This window comes from Oncorhynchus kisutch, linkage group LG10, assembly GCF_002021735.2.
Source record: "Oncorhynchus kisutch isolate 150728-3 linkage group LG10, Okis_V2, whole genome shotgun sequence".
NCBI lineage: Eukaryota > Metazoa > Chordata > Actinopteri > Salmoniformes > Salmonidae > Oncorhynchus > Oncorhynchus kisutch.
This window is the reverse complement of record NC_034183.2, coordinates 52262616-52280668: the sequence shown is the minus strand read 5'-3', so window position 1 is coordinate 52280668 and position 18053 is coordinate 52262616. Positions and strand designations below refer to the sequence as shown.

The 18053-nt window shown below is 41.6% G+C and overlaps 1 protein-coding gene across 1 annotated transcript; it reads left to right on the top strand.

The window, feature by feature from the left end:
* Positions 1 to 7585: 7585 nt before the first annotated feature.
* LOC109898378 (uncharacterized) lies at positions 7586 to 17978 on the top strand. Its single transcript, XM_020493338.2, has 8 exons — positions 7586 to 8919; positions 9146 to 9342; positions 9472 to 9671; positions 9800 to 9899; positions 9990 to 10352; positions 14445 to 14601; positions 14933 to 15060; positions 15274 to 17978. The coding sequence occupies exons 1-8, from the start codon at positions 8367 to 8369 to the stop codon at positions 15643 to 15645; spliced, it is 2070 nt and encodes a 689-aa protein (XP_020348927.1). The 5' UTR covers positions 7586 to 8366; the 3' UTR covers positions 15646 to 17978.
* Positions 17979 to 18053: the final 75 nt, after the last annotated feature.

Sequence of the window (18053 nt, the reverse complement as noted above, 5' to 3'; positions counted from 1 at the left end):
AATTTCCCATGAGCCGTTTGAGTTTATTTTAGTGCAGACATAAATTCCTTTGAATTATATAACCTTTAACATAAAGTGGGAAGTGGGTTTAAACATCTCCCTTTACTAAACTTAAGAGATGTTTTTGAGTTGGCTCAAATGGTTGCAGGCTATAATCATCTTTCTAGTCACTGCACCAGTTTCCAAAATGGATGTATACTGAAAAAAGGTATGAATGCAACAATTTCATTGATATTACTGAGTTACAGTTCATATAAGGAAATCAGTCAATTGAAATCAATTCAGCAGGCCCTAATCTATGGACTTCACATGACTGGGAATACAGATATGCATCTTTTGGTCACAGATACCTTAAAAAAAAATGGGCCTCACAATGGGCTTCAGGATCTTATGGTATTTTTGTTAATTCAAATTGCCATCGATAAAATGCATTTGTGTTCTTTGTCAGTAGCTTATGCCTGCCCATACCATAACCCCACCCCCACCATGGGGCACTCTGACATCACCAAACCGCTCACCCACATGATACCATACACATGGCCTGCAGTTGTGAGGCCGGATGGACGTACTGCCAAATTCTCTAAAACGACATTGGAGGCTTAAGGTAGAGAAATAAACATACAATTCTCTGGCAACAGTTCTGGTGGACATTCCTGCAGTCAGCATGCCAATGAGACATCTGTGGCATTGTGTGACAATACTGCACATTTTAGTGGCCTTTTGTCCCCAGCACAAGGTGCACCTGTGTAATGAACATGTTTAATTGGCTTCTTGATATGCCACACCTCTTAGCTGGGTGGATTATCTTGGCAAAGGAGAAATGCCCCCTAACAGGAATGTAAACACATTTGAGAGAAGTTATTTTTTTTGTGCTTATGGAACATTTCTGGGATATTTTATTTCAACTCATGAAACAGGACACTTTACATGTTTGGGTTTATTTTTGTTTAGTGCATATTTGATCAACAAAACAGAATTGTGTCCCTAGTGTCATGCACAAACGTGATCTAATTGACCTCTCATGGAGATCTACAATTTGTAAGGCACTACACACTCCAATTCCACCACTATGTGCATAATTTCCTCTGATTTTAAAGACTTTGCCATCTATCTTACTTTATTTAGTAAACGTCGGTCTTTTGCTGTGTGGTGATACTGCAGCATACACCCAAGCCAATCACTAAAACCACAGATTCTTTAACTTTTGTATATTATGAATTATTTTTTAGGTTCTTACTGAGAATGGTTCCCAGACAACTATACCACTATCTTTCTGAAGATTATTGGTTTAGGCTTGAGATTAAACTGAACCTGCAACTCTCAGATAAGGTTTGGCAACTTGACATTCCGATTAGATCAAGATAACCTGCATAAAGAAGAAAGAGGACCTTTTGAGACTAAATATTACTATGCAGGTATGTTATGTTATGGGCTTTTCAACTTGGATCTTTTTCTCTATTTGGCTGTTTCACATGATCTGTTGAAACTGAACAAATATCAACTGTGTAAGAGTTGACCAGATATACATTTATAAAAAAAAATACGGATAACAAAGTTGAAAACATAAATGCATTCCCTCGTTGTTTGTTATCACGATCCACAGAACTAAAAATCATCAGGTTCCCTTTAAATTGTCTTTACAATATCTTTAGTTTAAAAAAAAAAAATCGGTGGTTAGAACACATTACTACAACATGAGAATCATTCCTAATAAGGACATGGTGAAAAATATCAATGATGACGTAATTGTGGTGTGGTAAAAACATTCCCCCCCCCCCCCCCCCCCAGACCTCTCCCCATCTTAGTTACTGTTGTATCAATATGTTTTGACCATGACAGTTTACAATCCAGGGTTACTCCAAGCCCTTTGAGGACCAACAGGGAGGTGAAGGCCCTCGGCAGCTTCCACACCAGGTATCCTAGTGGTTAGAGCGTTGGACTAGTAACCGAAAGGTTGCAAGATCGAATCTCCGAGCTGACAAGGTAAACATCTGTCATTCTGCCCCTGAACAAGGCAGTTAACCCACTGTTCCTAGGCCGTCATTGAAAATAAGAATTTGTTCTAAACTGACTTGCCTAGTTAAATAAAAAATAAAAAAATAAACACCAGGGCTATTCAACTCTTACCCTACGAGGTTCGGTTTTCTGTTGTACCGGATAATTATGTGCACCCACCTGGTGTCCTAGGTCTAAATCAGTCCCCGATTAGACAATTAACAAATTCCTTGGAACTGGCTTCGAGGTCCAGAGTCCAGTTTGAGGGTTCTACACCTTCTCTGAGTAGAGCACGACTTGGGAAGCCAGCAGGGGGCACTGTCAGGCTCTAGAAGGAGACCTGGTCATCATCAACAGCAAGAAGGAGCAGGTACATCTTAAATCAAAGATCTCCTCTTACTCCTTTATTTTTCTGGGATAGTCACCTGTTGTGTCCTGGGGTAATGAAAAAATTGTTTTTGTCTTTTAACATCTTCAGCTCTTGAGCATACTATTGTTTTCCAAGGACTTTCTTGCAGAGAGGGTTGGCAGCATCGGTGGCTCTTCACTTCACAGATTTGTCCTGCCTCGACACTGAAAAGAGCATATGCAAAATGCCATGTTTTCACTAAATAAGCACATTTTCTAAATTAGTATTCTGTTCATTTGGAAATTAGCAAATTGTACACACTTCAAGAATAATGATATGTCAATGCTCATTTCAGAGATAGATTAAAGTACAATGGCACCACAGATCTAGATTGAGATTCTATATTTATGATTGGCACAAAGTACTGTAACATCCAATGAATGAAAGCATTAAACATACTGAACAAAAATATTGTTGCATGTGGCGTTTATATCAGATTTGACTGAGTTACAGTTCATATAATGTTGAAATCAGTAAACCGCTTGCCCACACAACATGCCTGTGGTTGTGAGTCTGGTTGGCCGTACTGCCAAGTTCTCTAAAAGGACGTTGGAGGCAGCTTATGGTAGAGAAATTAACGTTCAATCCTCTGGCAACAGATCTGGTGGACGTTCCTGCAGTCCGCATGCCAATTGCACATTCCCTCAACTTGAAACATCTATGGCATTGTGTTGTGACACAACTGCCTTTTATTGTCCCCAGCACAAGGTGCACCAGCTTCTTGATATGCCTGACCTGTAAGGTGGATGGATTATCTTGGCAAAGGAAATGACTCACTAACAGAGATGTAAACAAATTTGAGCACAACATTTGAGAGAAATAAGAATTTTGTGCATATAGAAATTATTTTGGGGCTCAACACTTTACATGTGTTTTTATATTTTTATTTTGTGTATTTTGTCAACTCTTTCAACCCTGTCAGAGGTTATCTTTTTAGATTCATCCATTAAAAGCAAAGGGATCAAGTCTCGGGAAACAATTATCTAAATGACATTTCATCTCTGCAGTGTCCAGGCAAATGTTCTGTGAAATTTATGACAACTATTTCAATATGAACAATTCATTTGGCTCGATCATTGGCAACAATACTGCTGAATAATTATAGTCAAATCTCGGTACACTTTTTTTTGTATTTTATTTAATTTTTATTAACGACAAATCAATACAGAAAGTACACGAGGGAACAAGTATATATAGATTATAAACAATAGACAATCGAGCTAGGGGGTACAATATCACATTACAATTACACAAGGACCTTAAGGGACATACATACACTTACAATTCTAACAGCTTTTTTGTTAGTAGAGTATTTAACTGTCTTAAAATACAGTTCAATTAATTTTCGTAGGGTAAGAAATTATTATTTTTTGTTTGTAAATTTACATTTGTGTATATGAAATTTGGCCAAAAGAACAATGAAATTAATTACATAAAAATATTTCAGCTTATTTCTATCGTATGTAAAGAATCCAAGCAGTACATCTCTCCACAATAGTGTAAAATCTTCATAAATGTGTTATAAATCTACTGATGTCTTGCCACAGTTTTCTTACATGAATACAATGCCAAAAAAGATGCAACACTGTTTCTGGGTGCTCATTACAAAAGGAGCAATTTGAGTTGCTTTCCTTCAAAACTTCTTCATATAGTGGTTGGCAGGATAATATTTATGAATAATTTTAAAGGAAACTTTCTTAATTTTGTTAACAAGTAGGTATGTGTGTGGCGTCATCCAAACTTTTTTTCCAACAGATATTTTAATAAATCCATTCTAATAAGGCATGACATAAGGTATAGATACAACATCCTGCTGAAACAAGGTTCGTATCGCTCTGTTGTTGAATGGACCAAAAGATAAACACATGTTTCCTACTGATGAGTCAACAGGGTCAATAGAAGGTAGAATGGAATTTTGTCAATATTATAATTGCAAAACAAGTTAAGGCCAACAAAAGTAGAGAAGGCATGACGAGGAATAAAATTCCAGATAGAAGTGGGTCTTCTTAGGAATTGTTTTATCCAATTGATCTTAAAAGTATTATTTAAAATACTGAAAATTCAGTCCACCATTCTCATAAATGTTCATTACAACAGTTTTCCTAATGTAATGGGTACGGTTTCTCCAAATAAAGTTGAAAAGCATCTGGTCTATCTCCTTGCTTATTTTACTGTCAAGATAAAAAGATAAAGCGCCCTATGTTAGTCTAGAGAGAACTTCGGCCTTGGTTATTAGGACTCTACCTTTTAAAGATAAGTCCCTCTGTAGCCATTGATTTAGCTTCTTCTGGGTATTTTTAATAAGAGGGTTCAAATTGAGTAAGCCTCTAGACTTCTGATCCTTTGTAATGGGTATGCCTAAATATGTAAGTTCTTCTTTTACTGGAATACCATAATATGAAGGTGACACACAATCTTTGACAGCTATGAGTTCACATTTATTAATGTTAAGATATAGACCAGACGCTTTGGAAAAGGATTGTATCACATTGATCGATATGGGAATTTGGTTAGCATCTTAAATAAAAAGTTTATCAGCCTAGCTGGCTTATAATAATTTCTTTACCAGCTATTGAAATACCTTGTACAGGACTATTATTTAAAGAATTTGCAAGATGTTGGGTGATTAATAAAAACCGATACGGAGAGAGAGGACAACCTTGCCTAATTCCCCTCTTTAACTCAAATCTAGGTGAGGTGCCATATGTCAATTTGATAGAACTGTTACCATTTGCATAGAGAGTCTTAATAGCCTTAGAGAAAAAAAACCCAAAGCCAAGTCTCTCAAGGGAGTGGAAGAGAAACTGATGCTCTACTGTGTCAAATGCTTCATAAAGATCTAAAAAATAATATGAAGCTATCCTCAGTTATTAGGTCTGAGTAGTCAAGTATGTCTAATACTAGTCTGACATTGTTAGAATGTTCCTCATGAAGCCAGACTGTGTTTCATCAATGATTGCATCCAGGACTTCTTTACTACTTTTTGCAAGTAGTAAGGCTAATATCTTATAGTCATTATTAAGAAGACAAATTGGACACCAGTTATCGATGAGCAGCCCTTCTTTTTTAGGCTTAAGCTTAACCCCTGACTCATTGTAGGAGGGAGAACATTGTTTTTAATGTTTTTAAAGTCTTCAAATAGGAAGGGAGCTACTTGCTCAGAAAATAATTAGTAAAATTCTGATGTAATTCCATCAACACCTGGTGATTTATTGTTCTTTAGATGTTTGATACTATAAATCTCTTCAACTTTGATGGGTTCATCACACTGTTTAGATTCTGTATCACTGATAGAGTGAACATTATTCAGTGAGTTAAAAAAACATATCTGTGGATTCCTGACAGTACGTAGAGCTATACAATTTTCTGTAAAAATTGCTACAGTATTTAGCGATTAATGTTTGGTCATCCATAATAACACCAATGTTTAGCTTATGGATAGTGTTATTTTTAGAGTGACATTTCTCAAGTCTAAAGAAATAGGATGAATTCTGTTCTCCCTCAATCCATTTTTTCCTAGATCTAATAAAGGCTACTTCTGCTTTTAATTTATATATATTATCCAGTTTATTTTGTAACTCAATGAGTTCCATCTTCTCCTCCCCCAAAAGGCTGGCTGGGGACCTATGAGAAAGGGAAGTTATCTTAATGATCACCTTTTCCTCCTCAGCTCTTCTGGTCTTAGCAAGATTACTACCATATTTAAGGTATTTGGACACCTCAAATGTAAAGAGCTCCCAGTTCTTGCAACAAGATTTTTCTTCACAAGCCCTTTCCCAAAAGTGTGAGAGCAGGTTTTTTACCTCAAATTGAACTATTTAATAATGAACTATTTAGCTTCCAGTAGGATGCTCTACCAAGGTTCATATCAGGGGTAAATATTTTGATATCAATGTAAATGGCCCTATGGTCTGTGAGGGGAGTAGTACAAATATTTGTAATAACACACTCACTATCAATACATTTGGATATAAGCCAAAAATCTATTCTGGATTGTCTTGGAACCTTTTTTGTTATTCCAAGTGAATGATCTGTCGGCCGGAAACCTCTCTCTTCCATATATCAGTAAGATCAAACTTTTCCATAAAAAGTATTAAACCCAAATTCTGATTGGTTGGTCTACCTGGGGGTCATCTTTCAGTTTAATGATCTATAGTAATGTTAAAGTCCCCTCCTATCAATAATCACGAATTGGGAAATTTAGATAACCAATGAAGTATATGTTTCTCTATAGATTCAAGTAACTCCTCATTCTCATGTTTAGTGTTGTACCCGTAGAAGTTTACAGTAATGAGCGTAATATCACAAGACAAATAAAAAGTGACCAAAAGGGTCACATTCCGAGTGTAGAATATTACCACCAAAGGTATTTTCCATTGTAGTGACACCAGCGGAGCGTTCAGATCCATGGGAAAGCCAAATATCGTTGCCCCACTGTGACCTCCAGAAGTTGGCATCAGCAGAAATTGAGTGAGACTCTTGAAAAAAGCAAAAATCTGTTCGAAATGGTTTAGCAAATAAAAACAAGGCCTTGCGCTTCACATTGTTTCGTAACCCCCTAGCATTAAACTATGGACAAAGACAAACCAACAAAGATGATATAAAAGTATAAACTGTAGTAGGATGAGTCAAAGACGTAGGAACAGTGAACGTAAACGACAAGGAACCGAGATCTGCACCATTTAAGTCAATTTAAAGTGAAAATAGCTTATTCCATAACCTTTGAGCTGGGCGTTATCCGGCTTTGAAATTCAATTCAACTCAACTGAAAATTATGTTCAAGCCCAAACCAAGGGTTCTTGTAGTAAGAGAGACTAAAAACCCTCTTTAGTGTATTAAGGAACTATTCTGAGAAATAAAATACAAATTAATAATTTAAATAAAAGGGTACCTACTTTTAAGTGCATATGAAAACTGAACATGAAAAAAAATAATAACAAATGTTTTACATATACATGTTCCTAAGACCTTTTTTTGGAAATGAGTATTAATAACTAAATAGAACAATAACCGTGTAAAGTCAGAGCAGACCTGTATGCCCTTTAAAACAGTATCTTAGTTATTGTATACATAAAAAATAAATACAGCTTTCAATCTTCTTCGTAAGTTTGTAAAGAAAATAGGACTTCCGGTCATACAAGAACAAACTAATAAATTGAAGGACCTGAGTATTCCTGAAAAATAGTCACCTGATGCTTGTTAGGTAAACAACATAAGAAACATGAGAATACCATGGCTGAAATCTCTGTATGGCTTCACACCGTTCTCTTCTGACGCTTGCTGCCTCTTGCCGATGACGTTTTATTTAGGGGACGATAGCTAGCTAGAATCGATAGCTAGCTAGCTAGAACGCTTAAAAAATTTATATATTAATGTTTTGCTTTGGTTTAAAGTCCAAATCCCACGTAGACTTCAAGTATTGTTTCGATAATTTGCAGTGAAATGTTGGTGACGTTAACTAGTTGAATGAATATGTTAATTTACAGAGATAGCTTGTAGGAAATGATTAGCTAGCTAGAGAGCCTGTTTTGTTGCTAGCTATAATAATGGGGACAACAATAGGAAAAGGGGATACCTAGTCAGTTGCAAGACTGAATGTATTCACCAGTCTAACGCATAATATGTAGTAATGTTACTAGCTTAGCTAGCTATGTTGACATTGGTTTTTGGGTTGCCAAGATATCTGTAGTTTTAGGGTGAAGAGCTAATATGATTGTTCTTAGTAAAATTCATATTACTCCGTGTGTATCTCTAGTTGACGCTCCAAGTGAGAGAGGCTTAGAGATGTGGTCATATCAATTATCAGAGAGGAAGAACTTAAGCAATAACTTGTACTAGAGAATCTTTGGCAATACCCAGGTTTGGTGGCTTTTGAAATAGACTAGCTACATATCATCTCGTAGAGCCCGAAACCTGAAGTTGGTGTCTAAAGTCAGAGACAGCCAGGTAGAGCTGTGCCAAGATGGATGTCCAGTTGTCCATCAGCTTCCTGAAGGACAGACTGGGTGGGGCCATTGAGGAGGCAGTGCGTACAGCAGTGGAGTCTGTGCTGTGTGAGACTGTGCGTCTGTTAACCGGGCTCCAAGGGGACCAGCAGCAGGGACTCTCCTCATTGACCCAGAGGGACCAGGACACCCTGGGACTGAAGCAGAGGTTAGAGGCCCCCAGTGGGGGTGACTGGAGGGTGCAGGCTGGGTCTTCAGAGGCATTCTGTAACACAGGACCGAGGGGGGGTGGTGGGCGTGGCAACATTAAGAATCCAATGGGTCAGACCACTTGCTCAACCTCTCAAGCATCACAAAGGACCACCGTGGAGCCCCATCCCCAGGAGGTGGTAGAGGACTGCGCTGGACTGCCTGACCCATTTGACCTTGTGTCGGCTGGGCCAGTGATGGTGGACTTTGAGGAGGGTCAGGGCATGGGGATCCCAGAGGAGTGGGAGCTGATGAACAGAGTGTACAAGACGGAGCACAATGAAGACATGGCCCTTATTGACGAGGGCGGTGCCACTCACTGTAAGTCCTGACTCAAAGTAGTGAAAGAATGCCTTAGTGAGAGAGCCTCTCTTGATATCGTGGCTTGCAGTGTACTGAATGTAGCCTCGCAAGCTGCCTGATATTGCGAGCTTACATGAATGGTATATCCGTACAGCGAACCATTCATGTCAGTTTGCGAGATCAGGCGGCTTGCTAGGCTACCTCTCATGCTCTTCCTCATTGTCTCCTCTCTGCTAATGTTCAGTTGCAGATGACCACAGGCTGCATGAAGGAGACCTGAGGACTGTGGCTGTGTCCCTGGAGGGAGAGATGGCTGCCAAGCCCCAGGATGCATTGCACCCCTGCTTCAGCCCAGCCAACATCAAAACAGAGCGGCCTGATATGGAGAGATGCTGCATGGCTGAAGAGGCCCTTGCTCTGCCTCTGCCTCATCCTGCCAATGTGAGTAAAGCACATCTACTCAGTCCTCGATCGCCGAACTCATAATCTCATAAAACATATTAGGCGCTAAATGTTAATTGACATAATGTGATCCTCAGTCCTTAACTTATCTAAAACTGTCATTCTCAGAGTGGTGTGGAGGCCGGTGAGTTTGGGCAGGAGCAGGTGGAGGCTGGTCCACAGGACTTTGTAGGTCGCCTGCGCCTGTGGCTGGAGCAGCTGTGTCCTGAGGTGGTGCGGGAGTACGAGAGGGAGGGCTGTCTGTGTGAGCTGTCCCGCAGAAAGCTCATAAAGTTCTCTGTGTCCTTCATCGTGGAGGAGTTTGGATTGTGAGGAGCTGATTGTATGTGTGTTTGGGATGAGAAGGGAAGGGACTGAGAAATCTGAGATTTTTCTCTTCTATTTAGACTCAATGTTTTGTAAGTGTTTCTGACGTTTAATCTCCTATCCTCTGCAGCTACCCTACCTCTGCTCAGAAGACCATGCTGGCAGAGCACATAGTGGAACTCTTCCCAGGACTCAGACTCTGTGCACCCTCTGCTGGCATCAATGGCATCGTGAGTTAAATTGATTAGTAGTGTAGGATTCACATAATTCTCACTTACTGAACAGACAATTGTCTTTTCATTTTCTCTCTCTCTGTGTAGGAACACTTGTACGACCCTTTGTCCCGTACGGGTTACATTGAGACGCGCCTGCGCAACTCTCGACGCACCCTTGAAGACCACAAGAAGAAGTATGTGCTGAAGAGGCGTCGGCCAGAGCCAGGTCTGTTGGACCCCGCTGGACCTCGATCGGGACCTGGGCTCCTGGAGAGCCAGTCCAGTGAGGAGACGCAGAGGTGGGTGGAGCTGATGAAGAAAACCAGGCCCCTGACCAGGAATCTGCCTGCAATCCACGGTGCTATGGACCTCACATTCAACGCACGCAGGAGGTGGATCAGCAACACACGGCCTAGTATGAGGGCTGTGTTGGCCGAGTACCCACGTTTTCTTGACGTACCCGCCACGGTGAGTCCAGTCTTCAAATCAAATCAAATTTATTTGTCACATACACATGGTTAGCAGATGTTAATGCGAGTGTAGCGAAATGCTTGTGCTTCTAGTTCCGACAATGCAGTAATAACGAACAAGTGATCTAACTAACAATTCCAAAAAAAACTACTGTCTTATACACAGTGTAAGGGGATAAAGAATATGTACATAAGGATATATGAATGAGTGATGGTACAGAGCAGCATAGGCAAGATACAGTAGATGATATCGAGTACAGTATATACATATGAGATGAGTATGTAAACCAAGTGGCATAGTTAAAGTGGCTAGTGATACATGTATTACATAAGGATGCAGTCGATGATATAGAGTACAGTATCTACGTATGCATATGAGATGAATAATGTAGGGTAAGTAACATTATATAAGGTAGCATTGTTTAAAGTGGCTAGTGATATATTTACATCATTTCCCATCAATTCCCATGATTAAAGTGGCTGGAGTAGAGTCAGTGGCATTGACAGTGTGTTGGCAGTAGCCACTCAATGTTAGTGGTGGCTGTTTAACAGTCTGATGGCCTTGAGATAGAAGCTGTTTTTCAGTCTCTCGGTCCCAGCTTTGATGCACCTGTACTGACCTCGCCTTCTGGATGACAGCGGGGTGAACAGGCAGTGGCTCGGGTGGTTGATGTCCTTGATGATCTTTATGGCCTTCCTGTAGCATCGGGTGGTGTAGGTGTCCTGGAGGGCAGGTAGTTTGCCCCCGGTGATGCGTTGTGCAGACCTCACTACCCTCTGGAGAGCCTTACGGTTGAGGGCGGTGCAGTTGCCATACCAGGCGGTGATACAGCCCGCCAGGATGCTCTCGATTGTGCATCTGTAGAAGGTTGTGAGTGCTTATGGTGACAAGCCAAATTTCTTCAGCCTCCTGAGGTTGAAGAGGCGCTGCTGCGCCTTCCTCACGATGCTGTCTGTGTGAGTGGACCAATTCAGTTTGTCTGTGATGTGTATGCCGAGGAACTTAAAACTTGCTACCCTCTCCACTACTGTTCCATCGATGTGGATGGGGGGGTGTTCCCTCTGCTGTTTCCTGAAGTCCACAATCATCTCCTTAGTTTTGTTGACGTTGAGTGTGAGGTTATTTTCCTGACACCACACTCCGAGGGCCCTCACCTCCTCCCTGTAGGCCGTCTCGTCGTTGTTGGTAATCAAGCCTACCACTGTTGTGTCGTCCGCAAACTTGATGATTGAGTTGGAGGCGTGCGTGGCCACGCAGTCGTGGGTGAACAGGGAGTACAGGAGAGGGCTCAGAACGCACCCTTGTGGGGCCCCAGTGTTGAGGATCAGCGGGGAGGAGATGTTGTTGCCTACCCTCACCACCTGGGGGCGGCCCGTCAGGAAGTCCAGTACCCAGTTGCATAGGGCGGGGTCGAGACCCAGGGTCTCGAGCTTGATGACGAGCTTGGAGGGTACTATGGTGTTGAATGCCGAGCTGTAGTCGATGAACAGCATTCTCACATAGGTATTCCTCTTGTCCAGATGGGTTAGGGCAGTGTGCAGTGTGGTTGAGATTGCATCGTCTGTGGACCTATTTGGGCGGTAAGCAAATTGGAGTGGGTCAAGGGTGTCAGGTAGGGTGGAGGTGATATGGTCCTTGACTAGTCTCTCAAAGCACTTCATGATGACAGATGTGAGTGCTACGGGGCGGTAGTCGTTTAGCTCAGTTACCTTAGCTTTCTTGGGAACAGGAACAATGGTGGCCCTCTTGAAGCATGTGGGAACAGCAGACTGGTATAGGGATTGGTTGAATATGTCCGTAAACACACCGGCCAGCTGGTCTGCGCATGCTCTGAGGGCGCGGCTGGGGATGCCGTCTGGGCCTGCAGCCTTGCGAGGGTTAACACGTTTAAATGTCTTACTCACTTCGGCTGCAGTGAAGGAGAGACCGCATGTTTTCGTTGCAGGCCGTGTCAGTGGCACTGTATTGTCCTCAAAGCGGGCAAAAAAGTTGTTTAGTCTGCCTGGGAGCAAGACATCCTGGTCCGTGACTTGGCTGGGTTTCTTCCTGTAGTCCGTGATTGACTGTAGACCCTGCCACATGCCTCGTGTCTGAGCCGTTGAATTGAGATTCTACTTTGTCTCTGTACTGGCGCTTAGCTTGTTTGATAGCCTTGCGGAGGGAATAGCTGCGCTGTTTGTATTCAGTCATGTTACCAGACACCTTGCCCTGATTAAAAGCAGTGGTTCGCGCCTTCAGTTCCACACGAATGCTGCCATCAATCCACGGTTTCTGGTTGGGGAATGTTTTAATCGTTGCTATGGGAACGACATCTTCAACGCACGTTCTAATGAACTCGCACACCGAATCAGCGTATTCGTCAATGTTGTTGGCTGACGCAATACGAAACATCTCCCAGTCCACGTGATGGAAGCAGTCTTGGAGTGTGGAGTCAGCTTGGTCGGACCAGCGTTGGACAGACCTCAGCGTGGGAGCTTCTTGTTTTAGTTTCTGTCTGTAGGCAGGGATCAACAAAATGGAGTCGTGGTCAGCTTTTCCGAAAGGGGGGCGGGGCAGGGCCTTATATGCGTCGCGGAAGTTAGAGTAACAATGATCCAGGGTCTTTCCACCCCTGGTTGCGCAATCGATATGCTGATAAAATTTAGGGAGTCTTGTTTTCAGATTAGCCTTGTTAAAATCCCCAGCTACAATGAATGCAGCCTCCGGATAAATCGTTTCCAGTTTGCAGAGAGTTAAATAAAGTTCGTTCAGAGCCATCGATGTGTCTGCTTGGGGGGGGATATATACGGCTGTGATTATAATCGAAGAGAATTCTCTTGGTAGATAATGCGGTCTACATTTGATTGTGAGGAATTCTAAATCAGGTGAACAGAAGGATTTGAGTTCCTGTATGTTTCTTTCATCACACCATGTCACGTTGGCCATAAGGCATACGCCCCCGCCCCTCTTCTTACCAGAAAGATGTTAGTTTCTGTCCGCGCGATGCGTGGAGAAACCCGCTGGCTGCACCGCTTCGGATTGCGTCTCTCCAGTGAGCCACGTTTCCGTGAAACAGAGAACGTTACAGTCTCTGATGTCCCTCTGGAATGCTACCCTTGCTCGGATTTCATCAACCTTGTTGTCAAGAGACTGGACATTGGCAAGAAGAATGCTAGGGAGTGGTGCACGATGTGCCCGTCTCCGGAGTCTGACCAGAAGACCGCTTCGTTTCCCTCTTTTTCTGAGTCGTTTTTTTGGGTCGCTGCATGGGAACCATCCCGTGGCGCTGGTTGTAAGGCAGAACACAGGATCCGCATCGCGAAAAACATATTCTTGGTCGTACTGGTGGTGAGTTGACGCTGATCTTATATTCAGTAGTTCTTCTCGGCTGTATGTGATGAAACCTAAGATGACCTGGGGTACTAGTGTAAGTACGATGCAATCTTCATGGAGAAAGCCACTGATGCTCACTAGACTAGAAAGGCCACAGATAGACTTGTAATTCGGTTAATTCCATGTCATTTCAGCCAGGTATGACACCCACCATCTCAAATTGTTATGAATTTGTTTCTGAAGTTAGAGACTGATAAGGTTAGCATTCCCGCAACATTATTTTAATGATATATAATTCAATCACTGAGAAATTAAGCTAACTGATTTCGCCCAAAATGGCCCGTTTTTAATTTATAGGATTCATATATTTCTGAAATATTATAGTACCTAACATCCAATTTGAACCAAACTTTTTTACTAACAATGAGGTAAGATACTGTATGAGGAATCAAAGAAGTGGTCAAAAGCTGGCCACTTGAGTATTCCTTTGGATTCCTCATGTCTATTTATTGAATAATGATATGAGTCCTATAAATTCAAATAGCCTATTTGGATGCAATCAATTAGCTTAATTTCTCAGATGATAAAATCTATATTTTTAAACTAGAATATTTGTGGAATTGATTGTTGTACCAGTTTTTCCAAACAACAAACGATTTCAGAACAATTTGAGTCGGTGGGTGTAAAAAAATCCTCTTTCTTGTGCTTTTTGAAGTGGAACAACCCATTTAATGACTACGTGTATTATTGGGATCTGAAAGGTGTTTCTTTGTTCAGATTGACCTGGAGTTTGAGAGGATGTTCCCAGGTAAAGGCCACTCTTTCCTGGCCCAGTGGTCGTCTTTCGTGTTGCCCAGGTTGTACCAGATCGCAGAGTGCGAAAAACACCCAGACATCTCAGCACTTCTCCAACTGGCTGCCACACAGCAAGGAGGTCAGAGGTTAACTACAATGAACAAAAATATAAACGCAACATGTAAAGTGTTGGTCCCATGTTTCATGAAATATACAATCTCAGAAATTGTCCATATGCACAAAATGTTTATTTCTCAGTAAAAACGTTGAAATTGTTGCATGTTGCGTTTATTTTTTTGTTCAGTATACATGCAATAGACACTTTACAGTCAACCTCCTAATAAACCATTGACAGACTGACTGAAAATTATCTGTATGATTTACTCAGGGGTCAGAGTACATTGCTGTGTTTTGTTTGAGTTGTTTTATGCCAAGTTTCACATATTTGTTCCCCTCTGATTCCTCTGCAGACTCCTACACCCTGACTATGCTGAAGATCCTGATCTATGTACTACCACCAACAAACACCAGTAGAGCCTCCTTACCCTCCAGGAGCAGTGTCAGGCAGGCCATTCGGTATCTGGTGGACATTGTACCGGTGAGCAACAGTTTATTTTTTTATTTTTTTATACTTCCTGATCAGAGTAATAAACTCAGACATTTCCTCATTGCCATATAGAGTAACAGTTTGTGAACTAGCGGAGTTTTAGAAGGAAATTGTTGGCAACTTTAGAAGGGTAACAATGACTTTTCGAAATAATGTAATTGAAGAACCCCCTTGAAAGACCTTTCCTCCTTTGTTCCTCTACAGATGGACACCGAGGTGTCCTCCTTATTCTGTGACCCTACCTCCTTGGAGGGCCCAGAGTCTGCCTCCCATGCTCAGCCCTACATAGTGAGCGTGGGGCCCCTGGAGGCCCCTGGCCGGCAGCTTTGCATCGTGTTCCCCGTTGATAGGATGGCAATCCCCCTGCCTCAGGAGGGGCTGAGCAATGCACTGGACAAGCTTTTCAAGCTTCTGCGTGTGTTTGAACAGGGGTACCCAGATCAGCTAGCCTCCCTGTATAGCTTCCTTGAGCACCTCTATGGGCTGGAGATGACCCCACGAGATAACCATGACTCCCCCAGTGGCAAGGGATCAAAAGTGCTTGAACTTTTATCACGGCTCCACATGCCCTCCTGACAGAAGGCGTAGGTCTACACATGAATTGAACTCGCCCCACAGACTTACCTTTTCCTTTGTATTTTTTTGGGATTGCAATTTTATCATAGCCATCCTTTACAGAACACTTCCTTTACTATGTTCTGAATTTTCCCCAAAATAAAAAGTATGTCAGAATGAACTAAACAATGCTGATGGAACACTGGTGTGTTATACCATACCAGTCAATAGTTCAGACACCTACTTATTCAAGGGTTTGTTATTTTTACTATTTTCTACGTTGTAGAATAATAGTGAAGACAAACTATGAAATAAAATATGGAATCGTGTAGTAACCAAAAAAGTGTCAAACAAATCAAAATATGAGATTCTTCAAAGTAGCCACCCTTTGCCTTGACAGCTTTGCACACACTTGGCATTCTCTCAACCAGCTTCATGAGGTTGTCACCTGGAATGCATTTCAATTAACATGTGTGCCCTGTTTGAGCCAATCAATTGTGTTGTGACAAGGTAGGGGTGGTATACAGAAGGTAGCCCTATTTTGTAAAAGACCAAGTTCATATTATGGCAAGAATTGCTCAAATAAGCAAAGAGAAATGACAGTCCATCATTACTTTAAGACATGAAGGTCAGTCAATCTGTAAAGTTTCAAAAACTGAAAGCTTCTTCAAGTGCAGTCGCAAAAACCAAGTTCTATGATGAAACTGGCTCTCATGAGGACCACAACAGGAAAGGAAGACCCAGAGTTACACTACCGTTCAAAAGTTTCAGGGTCACTTAGAAATGTCCTTGTTTTTGAAAGAAAAACACTTTTTTTGGTCCATTTTTAAAATAACATCAAATTGATCAGAAATACAGTGTAGACATGGTTTATGTTGTAAATGACTTTTGTAGCTGGAAACGGCTGATTTGTAATGGAATATCTACATGGGCATACAGAGGCCCATTATCAGCAACCATCACTCCTGTGTTCCAATGGCACGTTGTGTTAGCAAATCCAAGTGTATCATTGTAAAAGACTAATTGGTCATTAGAAAACTGTTCTGATTAAAGAAGCAATAAAACTGGCCTCCTTTAGACTAGTTGAGTGTCTGGAGCATCGGCACTTGTGGGTTCGATTACAGGCTTAAAATGGCCAGAAACCAAGAACTTTCTTCTGAAACTCGTCAGTCTATTCTTGTTCTGAGAAATGAAGGCTATTCCATGCGAGAAACTGAAGATCTTGTACAATGCTGTGTACTACTCCCTTCACAGAACAACACAAACTGGCTCTAACTAGAATATGAGAGGGAGGCCACGGTGCACAACTGAGCAAGAGGACAAGTACATTAGTGTCTAGTTGGAGAAACAGACGCCTCACAAGTCCTCAACTGGCAGCTTCATTAAATTGTACGCGAAAAACACCAGTCAACAGTGAAGAGGCGACTCCAGGATGCTTGCCTTCTAGGCAGAGTTGCAAAGAAAAAGCCTCTCAGACTGGCCGATAATAAGAAAAGATGGGCAAAAAAACCACATACTGGACAAAAGTGTTATGGACAGACGAATCTAAGTTTGAGGTGTTCAGATCACAAAGAAGACCATGAGATGCAGAAAAGATGCTGGAGGAGTGCTTGACGCCATCTGTCAAGCATGGTGGAGGCAATGTGATTGTCTGGGGTGCTTTGGTGGTTGTGAAGTGGGAGATTTCTAAAGGGTAAAAGGGATCTTGAAGAGGGAAGGCGATCACTCCATCTGGAACACCATGCCATACCCTGTGGACGGCACTTAATTGGAGCAAATTTCTTCCTATGACAGGACAATGACCCAAAACACAGCTCCTAACTATGCAATAACTATTTAGGGAAGCAGTCAGCTGGTATTCTGTCTATAATGGAGTAGCCAGCACAATCACCGGATCTCAACCCTATTGAGCTGTTGTGGGAGCAGCTTGACCGTACGTACCGTACCGTAAGAAGTGCCCATCAAGCCAATCCAACTTGTGGGAGGTGCTTCAGGGAGCATGGGGTGAAATCTCTTCAGATTACCTCAACAAATTGACAACTAGAATGCCAAAGTTCTGCAAGACTGTAATTGCTGCAAATGGAGGATTCTTTGAAGGAAAATAGTAAAAAGAAAGTCCAATCCTTGAGTGAGTAGGTGTGTCTTAACTTTTGACTGGTACTGTATATTCACTGCATTTCTCATTGACAATGAAAATACTTGCATAAAACTAACATCTTGTATGAATTTTCTGTGTGGGGAAACGATACCGTATTTTGTACTTTGGGATACCTTTTCAGTTTTTGCACAATTGCTTTAGTATTTAACTTGCTCATGATACTGTTGTTTTTTTAAATAAAAAAATATGAATGTTTTCACTGTCCACTATTTTAATGTGAAATATGGGTGAGGCATGTAATGGCATAATTTTCTGTCTTGTCAACACATTT